This window comes from Grus americana, chromosome 4, assembly GCF_028858705.1.
Source record: "Grus americana isolate bGruAme1 chromosome 4, bGruAme1.mat, whole genome shotgun sequence".
Lineage (NCBI taxonomy): Eukaryota > Metazoa > Chordata > Aves > Gruiformes > Gruidae > Grus > Grus americana.
The window spans coordinates 49,050,088-49,074,485 of NC_072855.1; the positions used below are offsets into that span (position 1 = coordinate 49,050,088).

General features: G+C 39.5%; 1 protein-coding gene across 5 annotated transcripts in view; it reads left to right on the top strand.

Moving 5' to 3' along the window:
• The window catches only part of SH3D19 (SH3 domain containing 19), an 86,384-nt gene that overhangs the window by 12,861 nt on the left and 49,125 nt on the right, over positions 1-24,398 (top strand). For 4 of the 5 annotated variants that reach the window (XM_054825271.1, XM_054825267.1, XM_054825269.1 and 1 more), the window contains exon 2: positions 7,748-7,787. Coding sequence is in view for 4 of the 5 variants with exons in the window: in XM_054825267.1 (XP_054681242.1) it covers positions 7,748-7,787 (40 nt within the window). In the remaining variant the exon portion in view is untranslated. Of the gene's footprint in view, positions 1-7,497; positions 7,788-24,398 lie in introns of those variants that run through there. The other variant, XM_054825270.1, reaches the window with a different exon arrangement.

Genomic DNA, 24,398 nt, shown 5'->3' on the forward strand with positions numbered 1-24,398 from the left:
TTTCTGTGTCATTTCATCCCCCTAGTCTCCCAATTCCTCCCAAAGTGCAGACCTATGCACGCACTTGCACTCACCATAACATCTAATTCCTAAATTAGAAGCAGTGTCATCTCTATTGCTGTCAGTGGCTTTGCAGGATGAATAATCAAGAAAGGATTTTTTCTTGTTTGTTTGTTTTAAAGCTGAATTAGTTTCCTATGATACAGAAGTGGGAATATCTTCTGCTGAATTGCTATTCAGCACTTTATTGTGAATCCATGTCTCATCCACATTAACTAAGACTTAACTTCCAAGTGCATAATGCTTAAGATTGCACTGGAGACATTTGTTGTTGAGGTTTGCCATCTCAACAATAAAAACATTGTTCTGGATAAGCAAATTCAGAAAACTTTTAATTGCCCAGTGGGACAGGATTTTGGGGTTGGTTGAGAGGGTGGGAAGGGTGAAATTTGTGAACAACTGTTTTACATCAAAGAATATTCTTACTATGTAGCACAGTAGATGGAGATTCCACCTTTTGAAAGTAATAAGGCAGGGCATGATTTCTCAAAATTTGTAAATTATTATCTGAAGTGTATACAACAAAGGCTGTTTCTACAACACATGATTTTGTATTGTGTAGGTCAAAGGCAATTGCTTAAATGGTGGAAGTGATATCCCCTGCACTCATAACCTCAAATTATTCTGTCTGTGGCCAGGAATGCACAAGTTTAGGAAGCTGTTGTTCAACAGAAAAAAATCCAAACCAAACAAGCCAAATGCCCTGTAGAAAACTTAAAATGGTTCTTTTTATATTACTTTTAGAAAGCCTTTTATCATGATTGTCTTAATCACCCAACAGCAGTATTTCTCTGTGCATATCCTAGGTCTCCAGGCACAGAGTGTGCCCTTAATTAGTGTGGTAAGGGGTGTGTTGTGGCAGGTAAGCGTACCTATGCACAGGTGTTCAAAGCTGGAGGCTCTTTTGGTGCTTGATGTACTGGTCCACAAGCAGGGCAAACCCCTGAGGAGAGAAATAATTGAATAAATTTGGGTCTTCAATATGGTGTATGAACATTTATAAGATGCTCTGTTAATACAGTGTAAGAACCACGAGTTTATTCACACGTCTAACGTATTGATTGCATTTATTGTATGTTGTGTATCAGCAGCCTATGGCAGGCAGACATACCATAAGATGGAGCTCTGTTGTCTAGTTGAGGAATATGCAGACCCTCTACAGGTATGCTGCATCTCTGGTTTGGGAAGGAAAAGATAGTACTGTGCTCTTGAAAGATAATTTCCTTTTACAGGCAATGCTAGCAACATCAGAGAAATGTTTGGAGTTTGGTTGGGTTTTTTCCCCAGAAATGTAGATCTAACATTTCTGAAATGTCTAGAGAGGAGAGTATTTTGTGGTTATAAATCTTTTGCCTATCAAAAAGTTGAGTCAGTATTTTCCTCATGAAAGTATCAAAAAAAAAAAAAATTGAGTAGTAGGGGTCATTTTGAGTAGCTCCCACTGTAATTCTGGCAGTGTGCAGATACCTATGTCTACTTGTACCTGAAGTACATAAGAATTACATTGCACTAATCAGCTGGGATGTCTCGTGTGAAGATGTGGGGATTTGTACTTTCAGGAGTTGCTCATATCTTGAAAAAAGAGCTTTAGAAACAACTGTATCCTAAATTTCCTTCTTAAACAAGCGTGGTAGGAGGTACACATATGCTGCGTGTATTTGATGGCTTATATACTTCGTTTATCATTCATAGCCTGAGAACAAGACCAGTTCCTGATGCTGAGTTTGATCTAGGTTCTTATAACATGGACCTTTTTGAGAAGCAGTGAGAGCTTACACAGTCTGTTTCCTTTCTCTTATTTCTGTGTCAGCCCCACTGTTATGCAGGTGCATATGTTTGCACTGATGCAGGCACACTTTTGCTGTTGCAATGGAAGAGTAACATTGGAGCAAGAATGAGGGGGTGGAAATTCAGAGTCTCAAATCAGCAGCAAATGTAGCACTGGCAAATGTGGCCTCTGTGGTCCAGTAAATTCTTTTTTCACTTATATATTGTACAAGTGCACAAAAGGCTTTAAAGTTGACTATAGTTTATTGTTAATCTCTTTAGCAAGTTAAAGAATATGATCTTTGGATAATTACAAGCTTTATGGTGGTCGGTAGGTTTCAAGGTTACTGAACCACAGAGATTCAATGTGTTTTTAGGTATGTGCTGGGGTTCCCCTCAGTCATTCTTCAGAATAGGGGAAGAATATTACTCCAAGTATAAGAAGCTGCAGGAATGCTTTGTGCTTATAAAACTTGGTTACTGTTCAGTATTAAAACTGATAGACTAATGTAATTTCATTGGGGGGTGTGTGATTATAATGTATTCCCCCCCCCCCCCCCCCCCCATGTATGGCTCTGGAATTCAGCAGCATACCGTAGAATTTAAAGCAAATATAAAAACTGTCTGCCTTTACAATTACAAACTTGGAGTGTGTCCTGGTTTTGTGGCCTTTTGGAGTAAAGGGAAAGCTATACATAAACTAAATGAAAAAAGTTTCTTCCAAGCCTTTCATTAATCTCTCCTTGAGCCTTGTTCTTTTAAACAACTGATAAGGGACTCTGCTGTTACAGTACTAAAATACATAAATAAATGTTCAGTTTTATGGGTTTTGTTATATAGCAGTTCCTAATAAAATTGACTGAAATTTATAGTAGATGCTATACAGTGGAATTAATTTGTGTTGTTCTGACTCCTTACCTGAGAGAAGTGCTAAAAAGAAGGAAGAATCACTGTGAGCCACAGTGTGCCTTAACAGGATGGAAGATAAAAAGGTTGCGATATCAATGGCAGGTTTTGCTTATCTCAGTGCAAATAAAGCAACTAGCGCTGAAAATCTTGCACAAATGCAGATTGTTTGCCCAGAAAATGTGCAGTTTAGTTTCGAGTGAGGGCCCACCTACATTGGCAATTTGAAGTGGAAATTTGGGGCTCTTGATCTAATGCGGTTGGCTGGTGGGGACTGTTGCACCATTTAGTTATGATCAGCTGGGTGATAGTCAAGATATGTGTTATTAAAATAATGGTAGGAGCCATCACATTTCTACATGATACCTTGTAAAATTGCTGCATTGATCTTAGCATCTAGGTTTGCTAAGGCCTGCGAGCTTACAAAAGTATGCCCATTGAGGGGGTAGTGCATTCAGATTAGGGCAAGCTGTACAGCCTCTTTCAACAGTTGCTTATTCTGAGAATACTACTTCTCTGTATATTTTGTGTTTTGGTGTTGCCAGCACTGCTTAAGAGCCCACTATTCCCATTGCTTGGTTTATCTAGAGGTTTGCCATTGTTACCAAAGTATCATTATAAGCATCTCATGCTACTTTTCATTATGAAACCACTACTCTGCCATTAGGGGCTAAAAACAACAGAGACGGAGACAACTGGTTGCTCTAACAACATGTGTGCCTGAAGAGTCTTACGATGTCCTGCCCCCTCTGGTGGCTGCTCAATTCAAGACCCATAATCAAGACGAAAAATACAGTATTTCCCAGAAATGGAAATGGTATGTGCCCCTCTTTGTTCCCTTCAGCCAATTCAGCTTTTAAAAGAGATCAAGCTGTGGGATGGGGTTAAGAGTAGGAAGTCACCTACCTCAGGAGGTAGTTGCATTGGAAGTTCCCCAGTAGCTTTGCAGCTTCGAAGCAGCAGAATGTTTGTTAACTTTCCACTCATTTTTCAACAGCATTTCATGTTTATACTTAAATTTTTTTCTAGTGAGAACACACTTTTCAGTTGAAATCACTCTTAGCAACAAGATACTTCAAAGAAGTTTGCAAAATAAACAGAGAAAAACAATAGCTGTCTGGTGTGAGTTGCCTTTTGCCTTTTCATTGCTTGTCTTCCAGAGACAAGAGTGAATGTCTTAAAAGCTATTGTTTTCTGCTTTGGTGGTCTTTTTGGCAAAAACTTAAGCCATTCTGAGTTTGTGGAGCAAATGAAATAATGTTGAGTCAGTTATTTTTCTCCTGATGGTTATGTTTGTATTTTCCTTGAGAAGAAAACTGTTCTATCATATTAAAAACAAACAAAGAAGATAATTTTCCCATGCTTGAAGAGAATCACCAGTTAAGGAAACCCAAGCCTTTCTAGAAGCAACTGGAACATGGCATTTGTCTGCTGCTCAATCTTTGAATGCTGGAAAAAAAGGCATAACATGTCCATGCTATTGATGAAATACACAGAGCACGATTTTGTAAACAAACACTAGATTTGACAAATAGTTGTGGTATGAATAGCAGCTCTTTGTGTCCTTATTTTCCTCGATTCTTCTGTAGTGCTTAAAACTTGGCGCCAGTCTTCCCAACCTCAGCCAGGAGTCTCTGACTTATTCCACCTCATCTGCTCCACCTGCCAGCTCCTTGACTTCTTGCACTGTATCCTGCTGCTGAACAAGAATAATATATTTCTCCCACACTGGCTGTATTAGTATAAGGGCAGCAAAGGTTTTGTAAAGAGTAGATGCGAGTATGAAGTGGAGAAAAATCTCTTTAAGTCTGGACTGCTGGATGTTGAAGGATGGTCAGTTCTTACGGATTGAGAGACTGCAAGTCTCTGGCTATGCAAATTGTGGATTGGAGGACAGGCAGAAAGAACTTTTTTCTGTCTGTGGAACAACAATGTCTGTGGTGTATGTCTGAGCTATCTGAACTAGCTGGTAAAATCTGCAGTAGTAAAATTAGAGAGATGACAGCACCGCACCACCTCTAGGGTAGTTGTCAGTGAATCAACAGCAGATCTGCCATGCCAGCACAAAGCCCGAACTACACACGGTTCTCCTTTAACTGTCAGGTTAGGGAGATGTTGCTGATTTTCAAGAACAGTTCATTAACCAAAATAAACTTAGAATCAAACAATCCAGTTCTCTAGCTTGTGAATACTAGCGGCTTAGGAATTCCTAGCCAATTTGACTACAGCTACATACAGAGTAAGGAATTGTATTTACTTCAGCAACACAAGGGTAGGGAGAATAGTACTGGTGTCTTACCTGTGTCCAGAAGGTAGTATCTGTCACTGGAAGTGGAATTTTTTTCCTGTAAATTTCCAGTGCTGGAGTGTGGACTGCCTTGTTCATTGTGCACGCTAGTCCAGCAAACATTCAATGTTTCCTAATCTGACACGTAGTTTTGGCTTCCAGAGTTTAGAATTGAAGGATATACAGTATTGTGCCAGAAAGATATCAATGTTTTATAGCAATTTATGTCCTTGATATAGAGGAAAATCTGTAGTGGAGGATTTGATTTTCAGATCTTCGCGTCTGTGCAGTCTTCTTGCTTATTTCCATTAGAAAAGATTAAAAAGACATCTCTGCTGTTGAGGTGACAAGTAGAGTGAAAGAGAATCAGCTGTGGGTGTGCAATTTTGTGACCCAACTTTTGCAAGTCAAGGATTTGCCTGTGGAATGCAGGAATGGGGTCTGCGTGTGTGTGTTTAAATGTAACATATATGTGTGTGTGTATAAAAAAAAAAAAAAAAATTGCCTGTTTCTTTTGGGCTTTCATATTCTAGAGGTGTGTGGTGTCACGTTACTTGAATTGGTGCTTGTACATAATGCCAAAACAGCATCTAGAATTGCAAAATTTAAGCACTAAATCGAAAGATTCAGCTCTTTGAGTCTTTTGTTACACTTGATACTAAATCAAATATAAAAAATTAAGTTCACAATAACCTTAAGCAGGTGCAGGTTTTATTTCAGCTTAAAAATGCTAACCGCGTGCTTATAGGATTACATTGTTCTTTTTAGTAAGACCAGTGTACATATGGATGATGTGCTTTCACTAAGTTTCACAGTAAATAAAATGTGTAAAAACAAAGGCAATATTTCCTGTTTCAACATGTCAATAAAACAAAACGGAAAAGGGAATTGCATTGATTTCCTGAATGAGCAGATTGCAGCGGTGTGGCTGGGCTGTGGTGGATCTGCCAACTGGACGTGGGCTGAGGGGGATAGCTCCCAGACACTGTGCTTACATGTGCCCTCACTCCTTTTCTTCCTTGTCACTGGTTTATTTGCACAATCTTTTTAGAATTGGGATGGTTTTGTCTGAATACTGTTAGATTGTGGCTGCGTACATAACAGGGAACACTGATAACAAGCAACAGATGGCAAGCAGATTTCAGTAGGAAGTCCTGCCTTATTTTTTTCAGTGCTAACAGGTAAGGAGGTTACATGAACAAATTATAAGGACGGAAGGAGCCTTTCTCTGTGTGTTTGAACAACTGTTGCTGCAACTCTGGTTTGAGCTATACCATGCTGTTTCTAGCTAAGAGTAGCATACAGTGTGATGAAATGAGGATTGCTGTGAGTCAGAAACACAACAAATTATACACTGTGTGGCTATGACAGCTCAATGGGAGCACTTATGAATGGAAAAAGCATTAGATACTTCTTTGAGCACTGTTGACAAGCAATAATTTTTTACCACTTTAATGAAAGCATAATCAAATGAGCACATAAAACTTGGAGGGGAAAATATTTCTTCAGTACATGAGATAAAAGTACACAAAGATGTGCTATTAAGAGAACAGATTTTACTTCAAATGCAGAGCTTTAAGGTTAAAACTACAATCTGTGAGTATGAAAATTTTTTTAGGAAGACTCATTCTTCTGTACAGACAAGGTTTTCAGTAAAGTGTTTACTAACACAGGAAGAATAGCTTTCTGTTTAAAATATACACAGATAGAATCAGAAGCAAAATTACCATGGTCAGTGGAGATTATATATAGCTATAAGAATATCCTTCTAATTGCATAGTGGATCTTTCTGTAATAAATGATGAAACCCCGCCTCTAATTTTAGAATATATATATGGTAGGAAGACACAAATCTCAATTGCTTCTTTCAGTTATTTCTAAAGTCATGCGGTAAGAGATATTCTGGACTTACAATATAACTGACAATATGTGAACTCTAATAACACAACACTGGTTATTTTGTAATGCTTGCATGATAATCTTAACTACTAGGAGAAGTATTTTATACTTTCTTTGCATATCGGAGCTTTCAAAAATTAAAAAAAACCTTTCAGAAATATATCTAGAGATGGCTTTAGCAACTGATAAATTGTTCAGCAAAAGAAGTTTATCTAAGTTGATATGATTGTACTGTGTAAATTTTTATTTGTGGGTCAGTCTCATTAGTGCAAATAAGCTACTCGAAATACTCACAGGATAAACAAAATCCTTTCTAAAAACACAGAAAGATCCAGTATCTAGAACACCCAGAAGCTGAAGAGTTAATGATGGGGCTGCATTGGATTCAGTGTATTTGCAGATGTTGCTGCAACCAACTGCTGATTTTTCTCCCATCCTGTCAGGGAACTCTTCCAGCCGTGATTCATGGAATGATTTTTTTGCACTGAGTAATATGTGGTTTTTCTTTTTTCCTCTTCCCTCTCCCTTATTTTTACCCTAAACTAAAGTTTTATTCATTTCAGCTAAAGGGAGGGGAAGCTTCCAAAGCGTTAATACAAAACGTTAAATATGCTGTGTTTCGAGTACAGGAATTTTAACAAATGTTAAACTTGCAGTAATTTTACTTGGTCTCAGGCAGAGTAGTTCAGTGCAGAAAAACAGTTTTACAACAGAATCAGCTTTTGGTTTTGCTAGTCATATAGTGTCACAGTTCTTTTAAGACTTCTGTACTAGTGTTGCTAAAGAACATCCAGCTTTTGCGCTGATATTATGCCTCCTTTCTCACAGATCGCTCTGAAAGAAATAAACCAGACTGCCGCTCTTCAGGGTAAGAACCATATTTCTGTATTTATTCTTCCCTTCTTTTCCTTTTTTCTTAATTTTTTTCCTTTTATGGGATGAACTAGGAAATTAGCCAGAAAAATAAAAATGCCATTCTTCTACTTCTCTGTTTTGGTAACAGTAATGAAATACTAAAATAACTTTGTGTTAAAGGTAATTGTTTTGTATTCCTTACGGGCAAAGTTTTCCAAGGAATTAGCAGGGCTTACTATACTGTAATTGTGTGCACTTAAAATCCAAAGGCTTGTTTATGTATCACGTACAGGCTTGTTTGGTAAAACTGTGGTTTAAGACAAGAAGCCCTCATGACTTTTGCTTCTTTGGACTGTTTGCTTTTGTAGCAAAGAGAATAATTCTTGGTTCAGTCAAGAATAGCAACACTTCATTATTTATTCCAGTAACTCTGATCCCATCATAGTTAAGGTTTCAAAACTGAGAGAAGCAAATGAATATTAAACAAAACACACACACAAACATTTTGTGTTTATTTAGAATTTCCATCCGCAATTGCCATGAACTTACAAGCTATTGATTTGCGAGGCCACATTTTCCCTTAAGCTTCTGAATGTTCTGTGGTTCTCCTTCTTGTGCTCTCGCTTTTAAAAAAATCTCTTTCTCTTTTGCTTTATTTCCAAACTCACCCTCTCAATTCTCCACCAGGGAATAGGATCTCATCCATACCCTGTGGTGGATAATGGGATTTTAATGCAGTGAAGTGATAGAGCAGACCAGCTAACACTGGCTGTCCCGCTCCTTTGTGAAAAGCCATTCCAAAGGATGCCCCTGGTGTCCAGCCTTCTGACATGACATGACCTTTTCATTTGATTTTTATAGTCTAGGTTTTTTTGTCACATTTTTACAGTACAGTGGGGTAGCTTTTATAGCTAGAAGAACAGAAGGAACTGTAGCTGCTTCTTATAGCACAGTTGATGTGTTGTATCTGCTGAGTGATGTGATGGAGGAGAGGATGCTTTTTCACTTCCCTCCCATAACTGCAACAGCACTGTAGCTGTTTCCAGCAGTGTGTTTAAGTTGCAGGGAGGGGATTATTGCCTTTGTCCTTGATGACTTACATCTGCTTAAAACATCAATCACTGTTTTTCTTTTTATAATTCAAAAATACTTAACTTTTTTTTCTTAAAATGATGCAGTTATAGTCTAAAGTCATGTTTGAACTTTAATTAGATCATGTCATATTGCAGTAGTCAAATAAATCCAAATCATTATCAAAAGGAAATCTAATTCATCAAAACGTTTAGTTTAAGGTTGAAATAGTTTCAGTCTGTTCCCCTTTCTTCTAGCTGGTCCTTCCCACCAGTACCTTTTTGCTCTGGAGTGTTCTAATTAGAAGTTCTAATTTGGAACCACAAGCAAAGTAAAACTTCAGATTTTCTTCCATGGAATTGGAATTTCAAGTGTGGACCAGCCCTGACAATAAAACACTGCCCTAAGTTGTCTGGGTTACAGATTCCAAATTCTCACGTGGAAAGCACAGAGAAATTAACAGTATAATGTAGGTTGCTCGTAATGTTGAGAAAAACACAGCTTTCAATAGTCTTTCATTCCTGTCGGTAGTGCATGTGCTTTCTAACCATATCTATGTATCTTCTGCCTCCTTCTCAATTATGCTGGCCATTGTGTCATGATAGTTCTGCTTTCCAGGATGAGCTATGGGGAAGAAAAGTAATTGTTTAAAGGGTAGTATGGTTTTGTACATGTCTTGCTGCTGCTTCTAGGCTACAGCAGGAGCAGCCTGCCTTACTTAGATGATGTACTCTGCTAATTGATACTGCTACACTCTGTGGTTCATCTCTCAATATAGTTGGAAGCATAATCCTGTGGTGACAAATTGTTGTGTGAGATTCTTATCCCTAGTCTGGCCATAGCATGTCTGGGAAAAGAGCTGTGGCCGCGTGAACACCAGAGCCCCTTGCTGTAAGAACTGAGGAAAACTAAATAGTGAAGTATGCAAGACTTAATTAAAGTGCAAAGCATACTTCTCTTGTAACATGGGCAGCATTTCAGAGCTGTTTGAGTTCCAGTGGGGATAGTTTTATGGCTTATGCCATTTTATTATGAACTACTACACCCACAACACTTTCCTGTCTGGGAGCAGCTCATGACAAGGGAAAGAGAAAATACAATGGCGCAAAGGCATCTTGTCTACTTTTTCCTTAAGCTGCATGTTGTGGGATGCATCTCTTAAATGTGCAGCATACTGTCCCTCTCACGATCTAAAAGGGAACAAAAATGACCCTGCTGGTCTTTGTACTTGGACTCAAAGTCTAGTAACAAGAATTTCTGCACTAGAATTTCTGTAAAATAATAGAGGTGGACATGGGGATACTAGCTGACCAGATGAAGACATATGCAATGAACCTTAAGAAGGGTAGATAAACTGAGATTAAATAGTGGGTGTAGATGTTTCCGAGAGAGAGAGAGAAGTAGAAGTTTATCTTATACAAAGCCCTGGTGAGATCTTGCCCAGAAGTCTGTCCACTCTAATCACAAATGTGGAACACTGGGATAAGAAGCCCAGTGAAGAAAGAAAAAAAAGAAGCCCAAATACCACCACCAACAACTCCTCAGACTGTGTAAGGTTAAGTTTTAGACCGGAACACGATCAACTTAATAAAAAGATCACATGACAATATTTCTTGTGATTGCGGGGGTCTAAAGCTTGTCCTTTGCAACATCATGTTCTTATATGTTTTTATGTTTGTGTATTTCTAGATCAGCTTGTGCTTGAGTCTTTGCAGCATTAGGGAGGAAGAGCTGATATACAATGGAACAGGAACAGTTTTAAAACATAGCTCGGACAATTCATTTGCAATGAGAAGCATATAAAATCTGTTCTAGACAGAACAGTATATAAATGGTCTTTAATATAGTTCCTTTTATTATAGGATGATGCCATTTAGATAATGCAGGGTGAAACATATTCATAGTGGTATCAGGAAGTCTGACAAGTATTCTGGTTCATTCACTAGCCTATGAAATCTTTAGTATGGGAGAAACGCTACAGGAAGGTAGACTGTTCTGAGTAGTGATGCTGGATCTAGCATGACACTGGGAAGAAGTTTGGGGAGTGAATGATCCAAAGACCATAGGTAATGGTTTAAAACAAGGGAAACAGATCTAGATAATGCTTACAAAATGTGCATTAATGCACTATCTTTAGCCTCTTTTGGCAATTAGCAACCATCTGCCATGCAAGAGAGTTTAGATAAAGTGAGAAGTAGCAGAACAAGGCCTGTGGATATCTTTTTCATGTACCACTCTGCACTGATTTTTTGTTAAATATTAGCACATTAGTAAGATCAAAACAGATGTCCCCTGAATCCAAATAATACCTATTGCTGTGTTAAATTTTTATCAAGAGACATTTAATTTCATTACCTAATATTAATAATCCTTCAATTGTTATATTTCAGCCAGTATTAAAAACGTGTCTGTACTAGCAATAGTGATCTGTAATTAACATTATTTCTTGATTTTACTCTCAGGTCGCACACTCTTGGCTGTGATAGCTTCGGGTCATGCACTGCTGTAACACGGGTCAATTAGGTCAAAAGAAATAGACTCTTTAGTGTTATGCCTCTAAATGTTTTCAAACTGAAAATTATATGATACTAATAGAATAGGAGATTTCAGGTATCCACATATTTACAGGTAATCCCTGAACATGAGTAAAGCTCATAGAAGGAACTGAATTAATTTCATTATACTTTTTTTTTTTTCCTTTGGGATAAGGATTATGGATCAAAAAACTCTTGAAACACAGTCTTGTAATGTGATATAATTCATTGTAGTTGCCTTGACCTCAGAGATGAGAGGATGAGGGTAGCTAAACACTGCAACAATTTATTGAGAGATTTAGTAGCGTATCAATCACTTGAAGTCAAGTAAAAGATTTTGATTTTTAAAATCTAGAAGTTCACTGTGAAAGCTTGCCCTCAAAATGGGGAAGGAGAAGAAAATAATTAGTTCATTTCTAGAAACAGATTCTAAGTTTTACTGGCATATAGTCTGCCTGTTGATTGTAATGTGCTAAAGTTCTTTTACAGCTGGTTGTCTTCATTTGATTGAACTAAATTGGGCTTTTTTATTTAAAATACATCAAGTCAACAATACAGACACAACCCTTCTTTTGTTCCTTTATAAAGAAGCACTTGAAGTGGCTGATCAAAGGGCTACAGATCCCTTTAGTGAGGATCTGGTAAATCAAGCTATCATTTTTATGAATGGTATTTTGTATCTTTCTTTGGTTTTATTTTTTTTATGTAGCAGAATTCCATTAGTGAAAGCTTCCCTGCATTTCTATTTCCTCTGCAATATAATGTTGATCTTGTGAAATTATATTTAATAAATATTACAGTGATGGTCTGACTATATCTTAAGAATGTGTTTTCCCAGATCATCTGTGAAGCCTGAAAGACACCTTTTAATTAAGAACTTAAGTCTTTAATAGAGCATGAAGGGAGTCTTAAGGCACAGGCCTGAGAATGTAGTGGAACTGTCCTCACTTGATAAACTGATGTGCTTTTACAAATCAATATGCTTTTGAGGTCTCGAAGACAGGCAATAAGGGGGTTTTCTATATTGTAACCATTACGATCAGTCTGCAGTCAGTCATTTAATAATTCCGGTTTTGTGTATCTGAAGGGGAATATGAGAGTCCTTCCGTTACAGAAACCTTGCTAGCTCCTAACCATTGAAGCCTGAGGTTCTAGTTTGAAGCCTCTCACAAATTGCTGCTGACATTTGTGCACGTAACAACTTGAGTTATTTTGTCCTCAGGAGTAATTTCACTGCTGATTTTATAGGCTATTTAACAGATTTTGTGTATTTTAGGTAAATTTATAGTCCAGGGTATTGTGTTGGAATTGGACATTGAAAGGAGAGGTGCTCTTGTAACCCTTCCGAAGACCTCTGCTTCTCTGCTGTGCTTTAGTCAAATGGGCAGCATGGAAATTTTTGTGATGCTACTGCTGCTTCAGTACTGAGAAATCACAGAATGGTGGAAATGTAGGTGGGAAGGGACCTCTGCAGGTCATGTAGTCATACATCTTGCTGATAATGGGAAGATGCTAACACTAGATCAGGTCAATGATGTCTTTTTCTAGCCAAGTCTTGAAAAACTCCCAGGACAGAGAGATTGAGCCTGCCTATTTTCAGCCCATTTATAGGTTGCTTGTGTGTCTCATATTAACTCGATTTCCAAGTGATAATGCTGTGGGAGACAGTGTCAAAAGAACCAGTCTAATTCTAGTTCTTTAGTTCAGACACTGCACGACTTGATATCCAGAAGGACCAGATTCATTCCCACAAGCATCCTGAAATACAGTTTTTCATTGCTGTCGTTGAGAAGCCTTGTATTGTCCACTGGCAATGTCTGCATTACCTTGTCAATGCAACTGTTCCACACAGGAAAATGTCAGGCTTTTTCCCATCCAGCCAGTGTTACAGGCTGTAATACAGATCTGAAGTTTGAGACTTGGAACGTTGCTGACACTCCATCTGAAAGGGAAGGATTGCGTGTAGAAGAACGAACGAATGGTGGGGGATGACACTTGTTTTACTGTTACGTTCTTATTCTTTATATTTAGCTTTTATGATTTTTAAGGTTAGGGAGTAGTAGGTTACCCTCAGTCTAAGCACACTTTTAGGTTGTGAGAAGAGGAAGGTCCTGCTTTTGTAGATTCCCAGTAGGTTAGAAGTTGATGTAATAAAAAGTAGTCTCCTTCACAAACCCTTGGGGTGCAGTTTCAGCTGAGCTAAGCCTGTGCTAATCCAGAAGGAAGGATCTTATTCCCTCCTTTGGGCTGTTATCAGTGCTCATGTGGTTAGTTGGATCAGAAGGCTGATCTCTGGGGAATAAAATAGCTGTGTCTCCACTTTACAGATGAAGCAGACTCAGCAGAGGGGGGCAGAGCGATTTCTTGCAAGTCAGACAATAAATCAATGGCAGATCTGGAAGCAGAGGCTCAGTGTTGTGACTTTTGCAGGATCATGTGGCTCCATTTGTTTGGTTCTGAGAGCTAAATTTTGGGCTTAGTCACTTGGACCATGGTGCAGTCCCACTGGTTAAGTGTGGATTTAAACTGGTGAAACTTGAGATTGGAATCTGCTTATGTGTCTTTCTTTTGTTTATCATGTGTTTCTGGTCAGCAGCACGTGCTGTGCACGTCAGAGATGTTCCTCCTGGGAGTAGAATAAGATGGAGCAATTTTGTGCAGCATATTTCTCTGACAGCTTCTTTGCGACAATAAATCATTATGTTTAATTTATTCTTTGCAGTGTTAATTTTCCCTGCTCAGTTTGTACTTATCTGTAAATGAGGAAAAAAATCACAGGTAGAACAGAGAATAAATGGCAGATGGGTTCAGCTTAGTTGTTGGCAATTAGGGATCCTGTGAGTATCTAGAGCCTGTTGCCGTGGGTGTTTGTTTTAATGCTGCTAATTCATCACTGTTGCTTTGGGGATTTTTGGCTATTCATCTCACAGATAGTGGTAAAGAGTTATTGTGAAGGGCACATAGTAGCCAGCCTTCCAGATTCCTTATTCCTGAACAGAGAAGAGGGATTTGTTTTAATAAAAGAGCACTCTGTTCCTGGTTTCTGCAGAGGGAATTTTGAAGGACTGTTTGCTTTGGTGCCCTGAACAACTCCTTCCGTTGTCTGGGCTGCTCTCCAGTGCTTATGCTAATTCATAATGGAAAATAATGCTGAGAATGACATGGTTGTTAAAGGAATAGAAAGAAAAAGGTTCACCCTCCTTCTTCACTGAAAGAATTTCAGTGTTGCTTTGGGCATCTTGTGTACATGAGCAAGTTTCACTGTCCCGTCACCTTTCAGAGGAGACTCTTGTAGAAGCTACTGAGGACCATCCAGACAAAAGGCCACTCTCCTTGTGCATTAGGAGAATTGTCTGGGGCACAAACAACCACAATAGATCTTAGTTCTAGAAAAGGTGTTTTGCAGAATCACACAATTACACATCACAGGTTTTTTTAATCATGGAGCTTTCCTTTTAAAGGTCATTTTGAGAAGAATCCACTTTTTCCCCTATAAAATGGCAATAATTCTCTTTAAAACAACCATGTAGCTTTGTCTTTTAACCCTGCTCTGAGGTGGATGGAAGCTGTTGGGAGAACTGGAATTCTCTGTTTGTAACTAACACATTGATGGGCCAAATTAATCAGGCATGGTTATAATTCTGCTTCTTTATGACTATTCTTTTTTTTTTCCCCAAGACATTTCAATGAGAAATAGCACATGAAATTCATCTGGTGGATGGGAAAGAGGGCTGGAAGAGAATTCTTCCCAAAGGTATTTACAATTAGTCTCAAAGAAAACAGAGAAGGAGGAGCTGCTAGGGGAAGCCAATGGGATATATGTAAGGGCTGAGGAGGTAGCCTCAGCAGTTTGTAAACTTCCAGCTCAGAAGTAGCAGCAGTTTGGTTCTCTCTGAAAGAATTTCATGGTGCTATTTTAAGAGTGCTGGAGCTGATACTTGAGCTTTGGTTTATTTCCCTAAAGATTTATGTAGGTTTCTGTCTAGGCTCAGGTCAGTATCTACATTTTCCTTCACCTCTGGAATTTGAGTGGGAGAGCTCAGTATGCAGTTATATTGTGTTGATTTCCATGGCCTCTTACTCTGATGTGCACAAGATAGAAAAGATTGTTACTTCTTCCTTTTTGTTTTGTCCTCTCTTTCTGTAGTCTCACCTACTTTGTCATTTCATTGTAAGTTATTCTTTGGTGTCTGCAGATCATTCTACTATAGATAATCAGTTACTTTAAGTAGCATCTGGTTTGGCAGGTTGAACATTGAAATTATTGATCAAGTACTCTTTCAAGGCATGTTACAGTTGCATCTTCACTATATCATGGGGGAAGAATATTCCTACTGAGGCCTGTCACATTGATAGTTTCTTCCTTCTCACTGTATTTCTGTCTAACGCTTGCTGTGCAGTTTGCGCAGCTGTACTTTAGGTTCTGATCTTGTCATTTGTGAGACATTGCTTTTCTGATTTTGCTACAAAATTTCTCTTTTCAAAAGCCATATTTTACTCAGTGCAGGTATCACCATTTGAATTTAGGCTATGTTTATGTACAGGACTTGTCCTGGTTTTGACCATCTGTGACAAACCACAGGCTCAACTGGGCTAGTACTAGCTCTTAGTGTAGAAAAGGATGAGCTGCTTTTATATCTGATTCCAGCTACTTCAGCTTCAGGAAGAGAACTGAGATTCAGTGGTACAAAAAGTCACGTTGCCTGTTCCCTTGGAGGCTACAGCCAAGGCAGGTCACGAGCAGGTCCCTTGCTACAGAAGACTGAAATTAGACCACACAACCCTAAATGTCAGAAGTATTCATGTAAGTACGGTCTTTATAAGTATGCATAGCCACATCTTAATCTTAGGAGAGTTGTTACCACAGGTTTGTCATCTGGTCCGAGTATGGTGGACATTCCCATCTCCTGAGGCTTGAGGTAAAGGTTGACTTGTAATTAAAGAGAAGGTCCAAATCTAATCATAGTGTTCCAACAACAAACAATGATTACTTTGTTAAATCTCTCTTTTGATCTTCAACATAATATCTAGTTCAAGCAAAAGAAGTACATCAGTGATCTCATGTTATATTAAGCAATATTTTTGCCTGGAATAAATGCTTAGTGGAAAGAAATAGCTTTGGTTTTACTATTACAATTCTTCTATTCCATGTCATCTGTACTTCTGCTTCCCCATTCCCTCACACACTGGTATCTGGTATTAGTATTAGTTCAAACAATCCTGATATTTTATGATTGGACCGGTTCAGGAAGTTTCCCTCCTCTCCCAAGAACACAGTTTCTTTTGGGCAACTGCTTTTAAGACCATTGTGCTGTTTTCTTCCCTTGTTTCCACTGCCCCTTCTAAATTACTCGGTCCATGAATAGCTAAAAGCATGTAGTGCTCCTGATGGGGGAAGGCTGGGCAGTTGGGAAGGAAGAGAACAGTATCATGGGACAAGGTAGTAATGACAGCTGCAGGAGAGGCTTTCTCACCACATCTTACTGGTGTACAGGACATAAGATTATTTGCATTACTGCCCAATCTATCTTCTTCCTTCTGAGGCTGTTGACAGGAAACGTGTTCTGTTAAATGAACATTTTACAGTGTGAACAGACTATCAATGCTTTCTGTTAATGACAGCATTTATTTTTCTTCCATCTAGGACAGATCTGAAATGATGACACAGTTCTCTCTACTTCCTTTAATTACTATTCCCATACTGTCTTTTGTAGGTTTTTTAAATGATGTCTGTTAGTATTTGAATTGACAAAATGTGCTTCTTAGTGTGGTAACTGCGTTGCTGCATGTGCTAAACGGGTATTTTGCTTAGTGTAATACAGATGTACTTGAATGGCAATATAAAACAAAATCATTAATGTTCTTGGAGGGTGTGAAACAGAAATTGCCAAGATTATTGTCACATAAAAAAAAAAATCAGGATTTTCATATGTCTTTAAAAAGTAAACAACCCAAGATTTGTCCTTTTATCTTAAGAATTATCTTATTAGAACAACTAAAGTAACTGGAAAAAATGGTGAAGCTTCAGACAGGCAACCTCCTTCCACCCTGAAAGACAACTAAGGATGTAAAAATGGCCTTTGTGGAGCAGACCAAAAGTCCACCTACTCCAGTATTCTTCTTTTGTCTTTGCTTATGTGTGAAGTAGAAGCTTAAGAAGAAGAAGATAAGGAAAAAAGCAAGTGTGCATTGGAAAGTATCCATGCATTCTGTCAGCATCCAGATTTGTGTGGCTGGGGCCTCTGAGAGATGTGGTGCTTTGTATTTAATAGCCTTCAATGGATTTTCTTTAGGTTTTTTTGAATTCATACACACTTTTAGCACCCACAGTGTTTTGTGGCAAGCAGTGCCACAGCTTAACCTCATGTTGCGTGCTGAAAAGTCTCTTTGACTCTTTCGAACTTGGTGACTGCTAGTTTTATATAATGCTTTCTATATCCTGTAGTGTAAGAGACTGAGCTGTCATTCCCTATAGCTTTGCTGCTTCTTGATAAAGTTAAAATGCCATTGTTCTAGGTTTAACTAGATCGCGTTAATCAATTAGGCAGTCTTAAGGGAAAGGTCAGTATTACTTTTGGGGGCACAGAGGCATGTTAGCAAGAGGAGAGGGGGATAAGGTTGTTGGCTGACATGAGAAAAAGGAAAGGAACAATTTACTGCTTTTGGAGTTAAGGGCATCGCTGAGACTGGAGGTTAGAGAAATTACCTGTTATGTTATCTGAATCCAGAGCCTTTAAGCTGCACTGGAGATTAAAAAAAAAAAAAATTAAAATATTTTCTAAGCCTGTGTTTGTAAAGGTTTGGGATCAAGGGTCAGAGGTTAGAGATGAAGTGATTGTTATGAGGAAAGGATATCCCCACTGGTCTCTGTTTTTTCAGTTGCCTGAGTAAGCTGAACCTGATACTTTCTGGCTCTTCACTTCCTCTGCCTAATTTACCTGATGGCATATGACACATTGATTGAAGCACATGGAGGAGCATATGAAAGAGCTATGTGTTTTGGGGATCCTTACAGGCTAGGGAGGGGCATTGATTGCCGTGGCCGTGAACTGTTTCAGCAAGGCATTTCTTATGACTGTTGCTCCGGAAAGGTCCGGTTCAATCTGTTCTGCAAGGTGTTTATTTCTGAACCTAAATTTACTTGAGTGGGGAAAGGTGATGATAGTGATTATTTCTTCCAGGCTATAACCATCCATTAGAGGCTGCAATATTTACTGATTTGCTATATAATTTGAGGTCCATGATGTCGTAAGACAGCCAGGGTATATGACTGAGAGTGGAGGAAGTTCTTCTTGTCTTGTAGTCCATTTGCATAGTGACTTGCTCAAAGATGAGATTTGTTTCACTGGAGAAGTGTTCCCAGCGGGTAAAGACCTTCTCTTGGTTGTTGGGGTAGGTATTTTGAGTGCTTTTACAGCAAATTCAGTGCTGTGCCCACCTATCAGGGTTTTACAGTGTTTGGATAGATGCAGATTTTGGAGGTGTAGGTGTGATTTTTAAAAGTCTGTTTTGCTCTGATGGTTGATACTGTTTCACCCTTAGAAAAGATTTTGAGTATGTAAAAACTTGGCTGTTTTTCCCCAGCTTGGGCCAGCAAAGATATTACCTTTACCTATATGCTATACCTTACCTACATCCTTGTAGAATTGGAATTACAAGACTTGAAAAATAACCTTTCATGCATATCTTTTGGGAATGGTTGACCTTAATCTCAGAGTTGCTGGATCTTTGTGAATGAATAAAAAGAACTATGTTTTAAGGTAATATTTAAACTCAGAGGTAAACGTTGTAGACCTACAGATGTATGAATATATGGTTTGTTGTCATGTAGTGTAAGTTTCTGAGGAGTAATTTTCTGTTTTTCATAACCAAAAGCTTTGTCAATATCTGTGGTAGAGAAGAAAAGGAAGTGTTTCAGTGTTTTTGGAGGAAGGGCAAGGGAAGAGTGTATAGGCAAACGTGCCATTTCTCTTCATGCAGGGCACTTTCTGGAAAGACAGTTCTGGTGAAGGGTGTGGTTATGAGATTTTATTTTACAATTTCTGTGCACTGTGCATTCTGTAAGGGCCACTGTTACAAGTTCATGGACCTCATATACTGTAGGGTGTAACTGGGTGAGTCAAGAGTCCATTGGAACAAGATGTGATCACACACGAAGATAGTTTTACTTTTGTGAGGCTGTAACATGGGAGGATTGAAAATGAGTGTTTCTGCTGCTTCTTAAATGATTTGTTTCATTTAGAGTTATAGATGGCCAGTTTGAAGCCAGTATGTCTCTTTATATGGATATGACCTTGTAATATTCTTACACACATTTTTTGGCTGCTGGTTCACACTTATAGTGTAGAAGGGTTTTTCTTTCTTGTTTTTAAGTGCTGAGTTACGACTTCATTATATTTGATGCATATGTATTAACACATCTGTTTTATAGACTGTCCCTTCACAATGAATGTCTTTGCTCTCGACATACATCTGTAATTAAAACAATGGGGAAATTCCTTTTGTTTCCTCACTATTTCCGGATACTGTCTTAACTGCTGAGTGTAGAAGCTATTTGGTACTCTCCCTTGGAAGTGAGACTCAATTATCCCTCTGCTGGAGGTCTTAAGATGCCTCAGTATTCCCCAGGAACTTCTTCCTCATAGTCATGCACTAGTTTCCTCCTCAAAGGATGTACAATAGTTGAAGTAAATGGGCCTATATCTTACAGATTATTTTTACACAGGAAACTAAATGCACCCTCCTTCAGCTTAAGGCCATTACCCCTTGTCCTGTCACTCCATGCCTTTGTAAACAGTCCCTCTCCAGCTTTCTTGTAGGCCTCTTCAGGTACTGGAAGGCTGCTGTAAGGTCTCCCTGGAGCCTTCTCTTCTCCAGGCTGAACAACCCCAACTCTCTCAGCCTGTCCTCATAGAAGAGGTGCTCCAGCCCTCCGATCAGCTTCGTGGCCCTCCTCTGGACTCGCTCCAACAGCTCCATGTCTTTCCTGTACTGGGGCCCCCAGAGCTGGACGCAGTACTCCAGGTGGGGTCTCACAAGAGCAGATTAGAGGGGCAGGATCACCCCCCTCGACCTGCTGGTTATGCTGCTTTTGATGCAGCCCAGGACACGGTTGGCCTTCTGGGCTGCAAGCGCACATTGCTGGGTCATGCTGAGCTTCTCATCAACCAACACCCCCAAATCCTTCTTCCCAGGGCTGCTCTCAATCCATCTTTTGACTACTATGGGTGATTTCCCTCTGCCCCCCTTATTCTCTTTGTTGATCTGGAGATAACTGGTTTAGTAGGGATTGAAGATACTATTGTAAAGCCAAGTGATATCTGTTTTGTTAGTAATAATTTTTAATGCTTCTAGTCATATGAGGACACTCACGTATCACTTTCCCCCTTAACAAAACTGTAAAGATAACCTTAACACTATATTTATGTTTTATGAAGTACACAGACTATTTGAAGAAAATCTAATATCTGTACTTTATAATAATTAAAGCACTGTAAAGATATCTTGAATCCTGTGGATCCAGATCAACACGTTTTCTTTATGCATTTGTCCTGCTCATCCTTCATGATTAAACCAAGTTTTATTCATCTGTGATGCGATTTTACAGCTAAGTTGTTTCATCTGAAAGAGATGCGTCTTCCCTTCAGTTTTTTAACCCTTACTTTTGTGTCTGAATATATTGCTGGCTGGGCCCAAATATCCTGTCACTATCACTATGACAATTCAGTGATACTTGCATTTACGTTTACAGTGTTTCATTGCTATTATGGTATTATTAAAATTACAGGTGCTTTCTACTGCTAGAAATATTTACTACCGAGGTTAAATTCTCACTAAAGCATAGATACTATTTATTAATTTTAATCAAAACATACTAGCAGGCTTATCACAACAGTGAGTAAAACTATGTTGATAAATGGTATAGAGGAGAATCTTAGGTGTTACAGGAGGGTCAAACTATTCAATAAGCAGAGCCTGCTGTTCTTGTAACATACGTTTTATTGGGAGCTGAAATCAGTAAATATATAATGAAGACTGAGAATAACTTGAATCATGCTCTGAGGATTTCCCTTTCTGGAATGGGCATGTTCATACAGTCATCTTCAGGGGCAAGATGCAGTTCAGCTCAGGTTGTTGTCTGAAAGAAAATGCTAGGGGAAATCTATCTAGCATGGCTGTAGCTCCGGATCAGGAAAGAGTTAATTCAGGGTACTCACAAGCTGAGTGACTCAGATTCATAAAAATCTGGGAGGTGTTTCAGCTTCAAGATCCAAGCTGGACATCATTAAGTGTGGATGCTGTTGCAACCTCATGACTTCTAGTTTGCTGTGAGAATCAGTGTGTGAAATGTTATCATCTGCTGCCATGATCTGCTTTGACTTCCTGCCTGTGTTCTGCCTTAAAATTGAAGGTTCAGTTGCTAAAATATGATCCCTGAGTATGACAATGACAAGCACATGAATATGTAATAAGTGGTTGAAGAAACAGCTAGAGAGCAATTCCTGAAAGAATTTCCCTATGCTGATCAACATGAGCTGTTTTAATTAGCCGAGCAGCTGGATTTTAGCTGCTTCCTAACTGCATCCTTGCTCGTCCAGACAGTGGGAATTCACAGTTGCGGCATTCATTAAGTAATGCAGGAGCAGACATCCTCAGCATAGCGATGCGGATTGAATTATCACCGGACTTAATTACTGGGTCAGGATTACTTGCTTTTGGGGCTGGATGCAAGAGAGAAGTGAAGCCGTATCAGGGTGAGTCTGATTTCTCAGGTGACCAGATCTGTACTGTTGAGCGTGTGATTTCTTAGGTGACTGGATCTGTATTAGCCTTCTGTACCCGCAGGGCCATGACAATACCCCATGATTTAGCAGAGAACGTGAAAGTGCATCTTCATTTTACAGAGACACCACTGTGGTGCCAGACTGCTGCCAGCTGCTGTTTTCTGGTGCTTGTCTGATCTCCCAGTGAGCCAATCTGGATGACCAGCACTAACAGGAAAAAAAGAGTGGATCAACTGATACTGAAGGGTGAGAAGAACAGCTGACCTGAGGCATAGCGAGCATTTGGTGATTTGCTGTCAGATTAGCTTCAGAGTCATGGATTTAAGGTTTGTTTTTGTGAGTAGAGGCTGAGCTGCTTACCCCCAGGATGGCTTCTGGCCTCCCTGGCTGTCTGCTCCCACTGCTTCTCCAGTGTCACCCTGGTGCTCATGTGGCTCTGCAGCCAGCTGGAGCAGTTGGCCTGTCTGGCTGAAAACTAATCGGGATGTTTGGAATGAGATTGTTTGTTTTTTAGCAAAATCACATGGCTGATCCAGCAGACTTGTGACCGAGTCAGCAGCAACGCAAGAGAGCTGGTGGAAATGGTGAGCATAAGGAAGGTGGGACTGCTGGCTGCACAGTCTCTGCTTCTCTTGGGGAAACTGCACCTGGAGTTTGTGTGTCATGTAATCTAATTCACATGTATCAGTTGGAGGACTGGAAGTCCTCTGCAGTGAAGGCATTGAAGAGGCTGATTACTGTGGCTACCTTTTCAGCATAGAGTTACTTAATCCACGTGATTAATACAGTTCTGTCTACTGTATCCAGATCATGAAGATGGGATAGCTTGTGACTCTTCTGTCCTAACTTTGGGAGCTTTTTGGTTGAACTAATAGGTCTGTCTTTGGCCTGCTATCAGGGTGGTGATATATCTGATCTTTTGCACCACCTGTAATTTAACAATAAAATTACTAACATCTTTCTGTGACTGTCTGCAGTGAAATCATTTAGGTGGCGTTTTAAACATTTTGTGTTTGGAATAATGTCTTCTAATAAGTTTAAAAAATGTTATGCTGTAGTACACTGGCTGTTATAAAGATGGCACGATTTCTACCGTAACCAAAAGGAATATATGATGCCTTTTATTAAACTAGTGTTTTGCCTCACAGTAATTTCAGCATCAGCTATTTAAAAATTCTTGGCTCACATTTCAAGAAGTCACAAGACATTAAAAGTAGCAATATTTTAACTGTTTTTATTTGTATGTTTGTGTGTGTAAGACAGAGTCAATAACTATGACAATTAAAAATATGTTAAAAAGCTTTTACACAGGTGTGTGAACCTAAGGACTAATACTTTAAGAAAAGCTTCATATAACATGACGTGAAGGATAAATTTTGAGACTTTGCAGCCAATGCTTCAGTATATTCATTTTTCAGAACAAGTGATCATTCTTCTTCATTCTCCCCCCCCTCCCTTCCCCCCACCCCCAGGCTTTTGTGTATGTCTAGAGTGATGTATGGAAGAAGTGCAATCAGTTTTCCTGTAGAATATTCATTGTTATGTCAGTTTAGATAAAGAAACCAAAGGTTCTGGTTCTAATAAAGGGAGCAGGCATTGTGGAGGATTGCTCGATTCCTGCTGAGAATCTCGTACAAGCCAATAGGAGACTGGTGGAAGTGGATGAAGGAAAGATGCTGAGACAGGACCGTAGCTTTGGATGTCTCTTATATCCCAAGCAGTACCACAGTCTGTAGGGCAGAAGACTGTAGATAGCCTGGGGAGACCTCCCCCTCCAAATGGCTATGGAGATGCTCACAAGCAGGAGGGAGCAGTCACAAGCCAGCACTGCCCCTGCAGAGGCAGGTAAAGCCCAGCACTCCTCTGCCTGTTTGCGCTCAGCAGCAGAGCTGGCTCACCATCAGCTGGCTGGTGGGAATGTGTCTGTGAGGTGCCCTCAGCTGGGCCGGAGCCACAGCTGCTCCTGAAACAGCTAAAAGACATGTGGGTGTAAAAGGTAGCCCAAAACCTCCTGGCATCTTTGCTTGGGTAATGTGTGACACTAAATGCTATCCTTCTCCAGGCACGCACAGATCCCTGCCTGCTTGCTCAGAGATGCCTGCATGATTTGAGATTTATTCCACTTGAACAGCACCTCCCCTCTCTGCTGTGTGGGGACTGTTCAGGCGATACTCACGTGATCGCTGTGTTAGGTCAGGAGTCACCCCGCAGGAGTGGACCTTTGAGAAATACTGC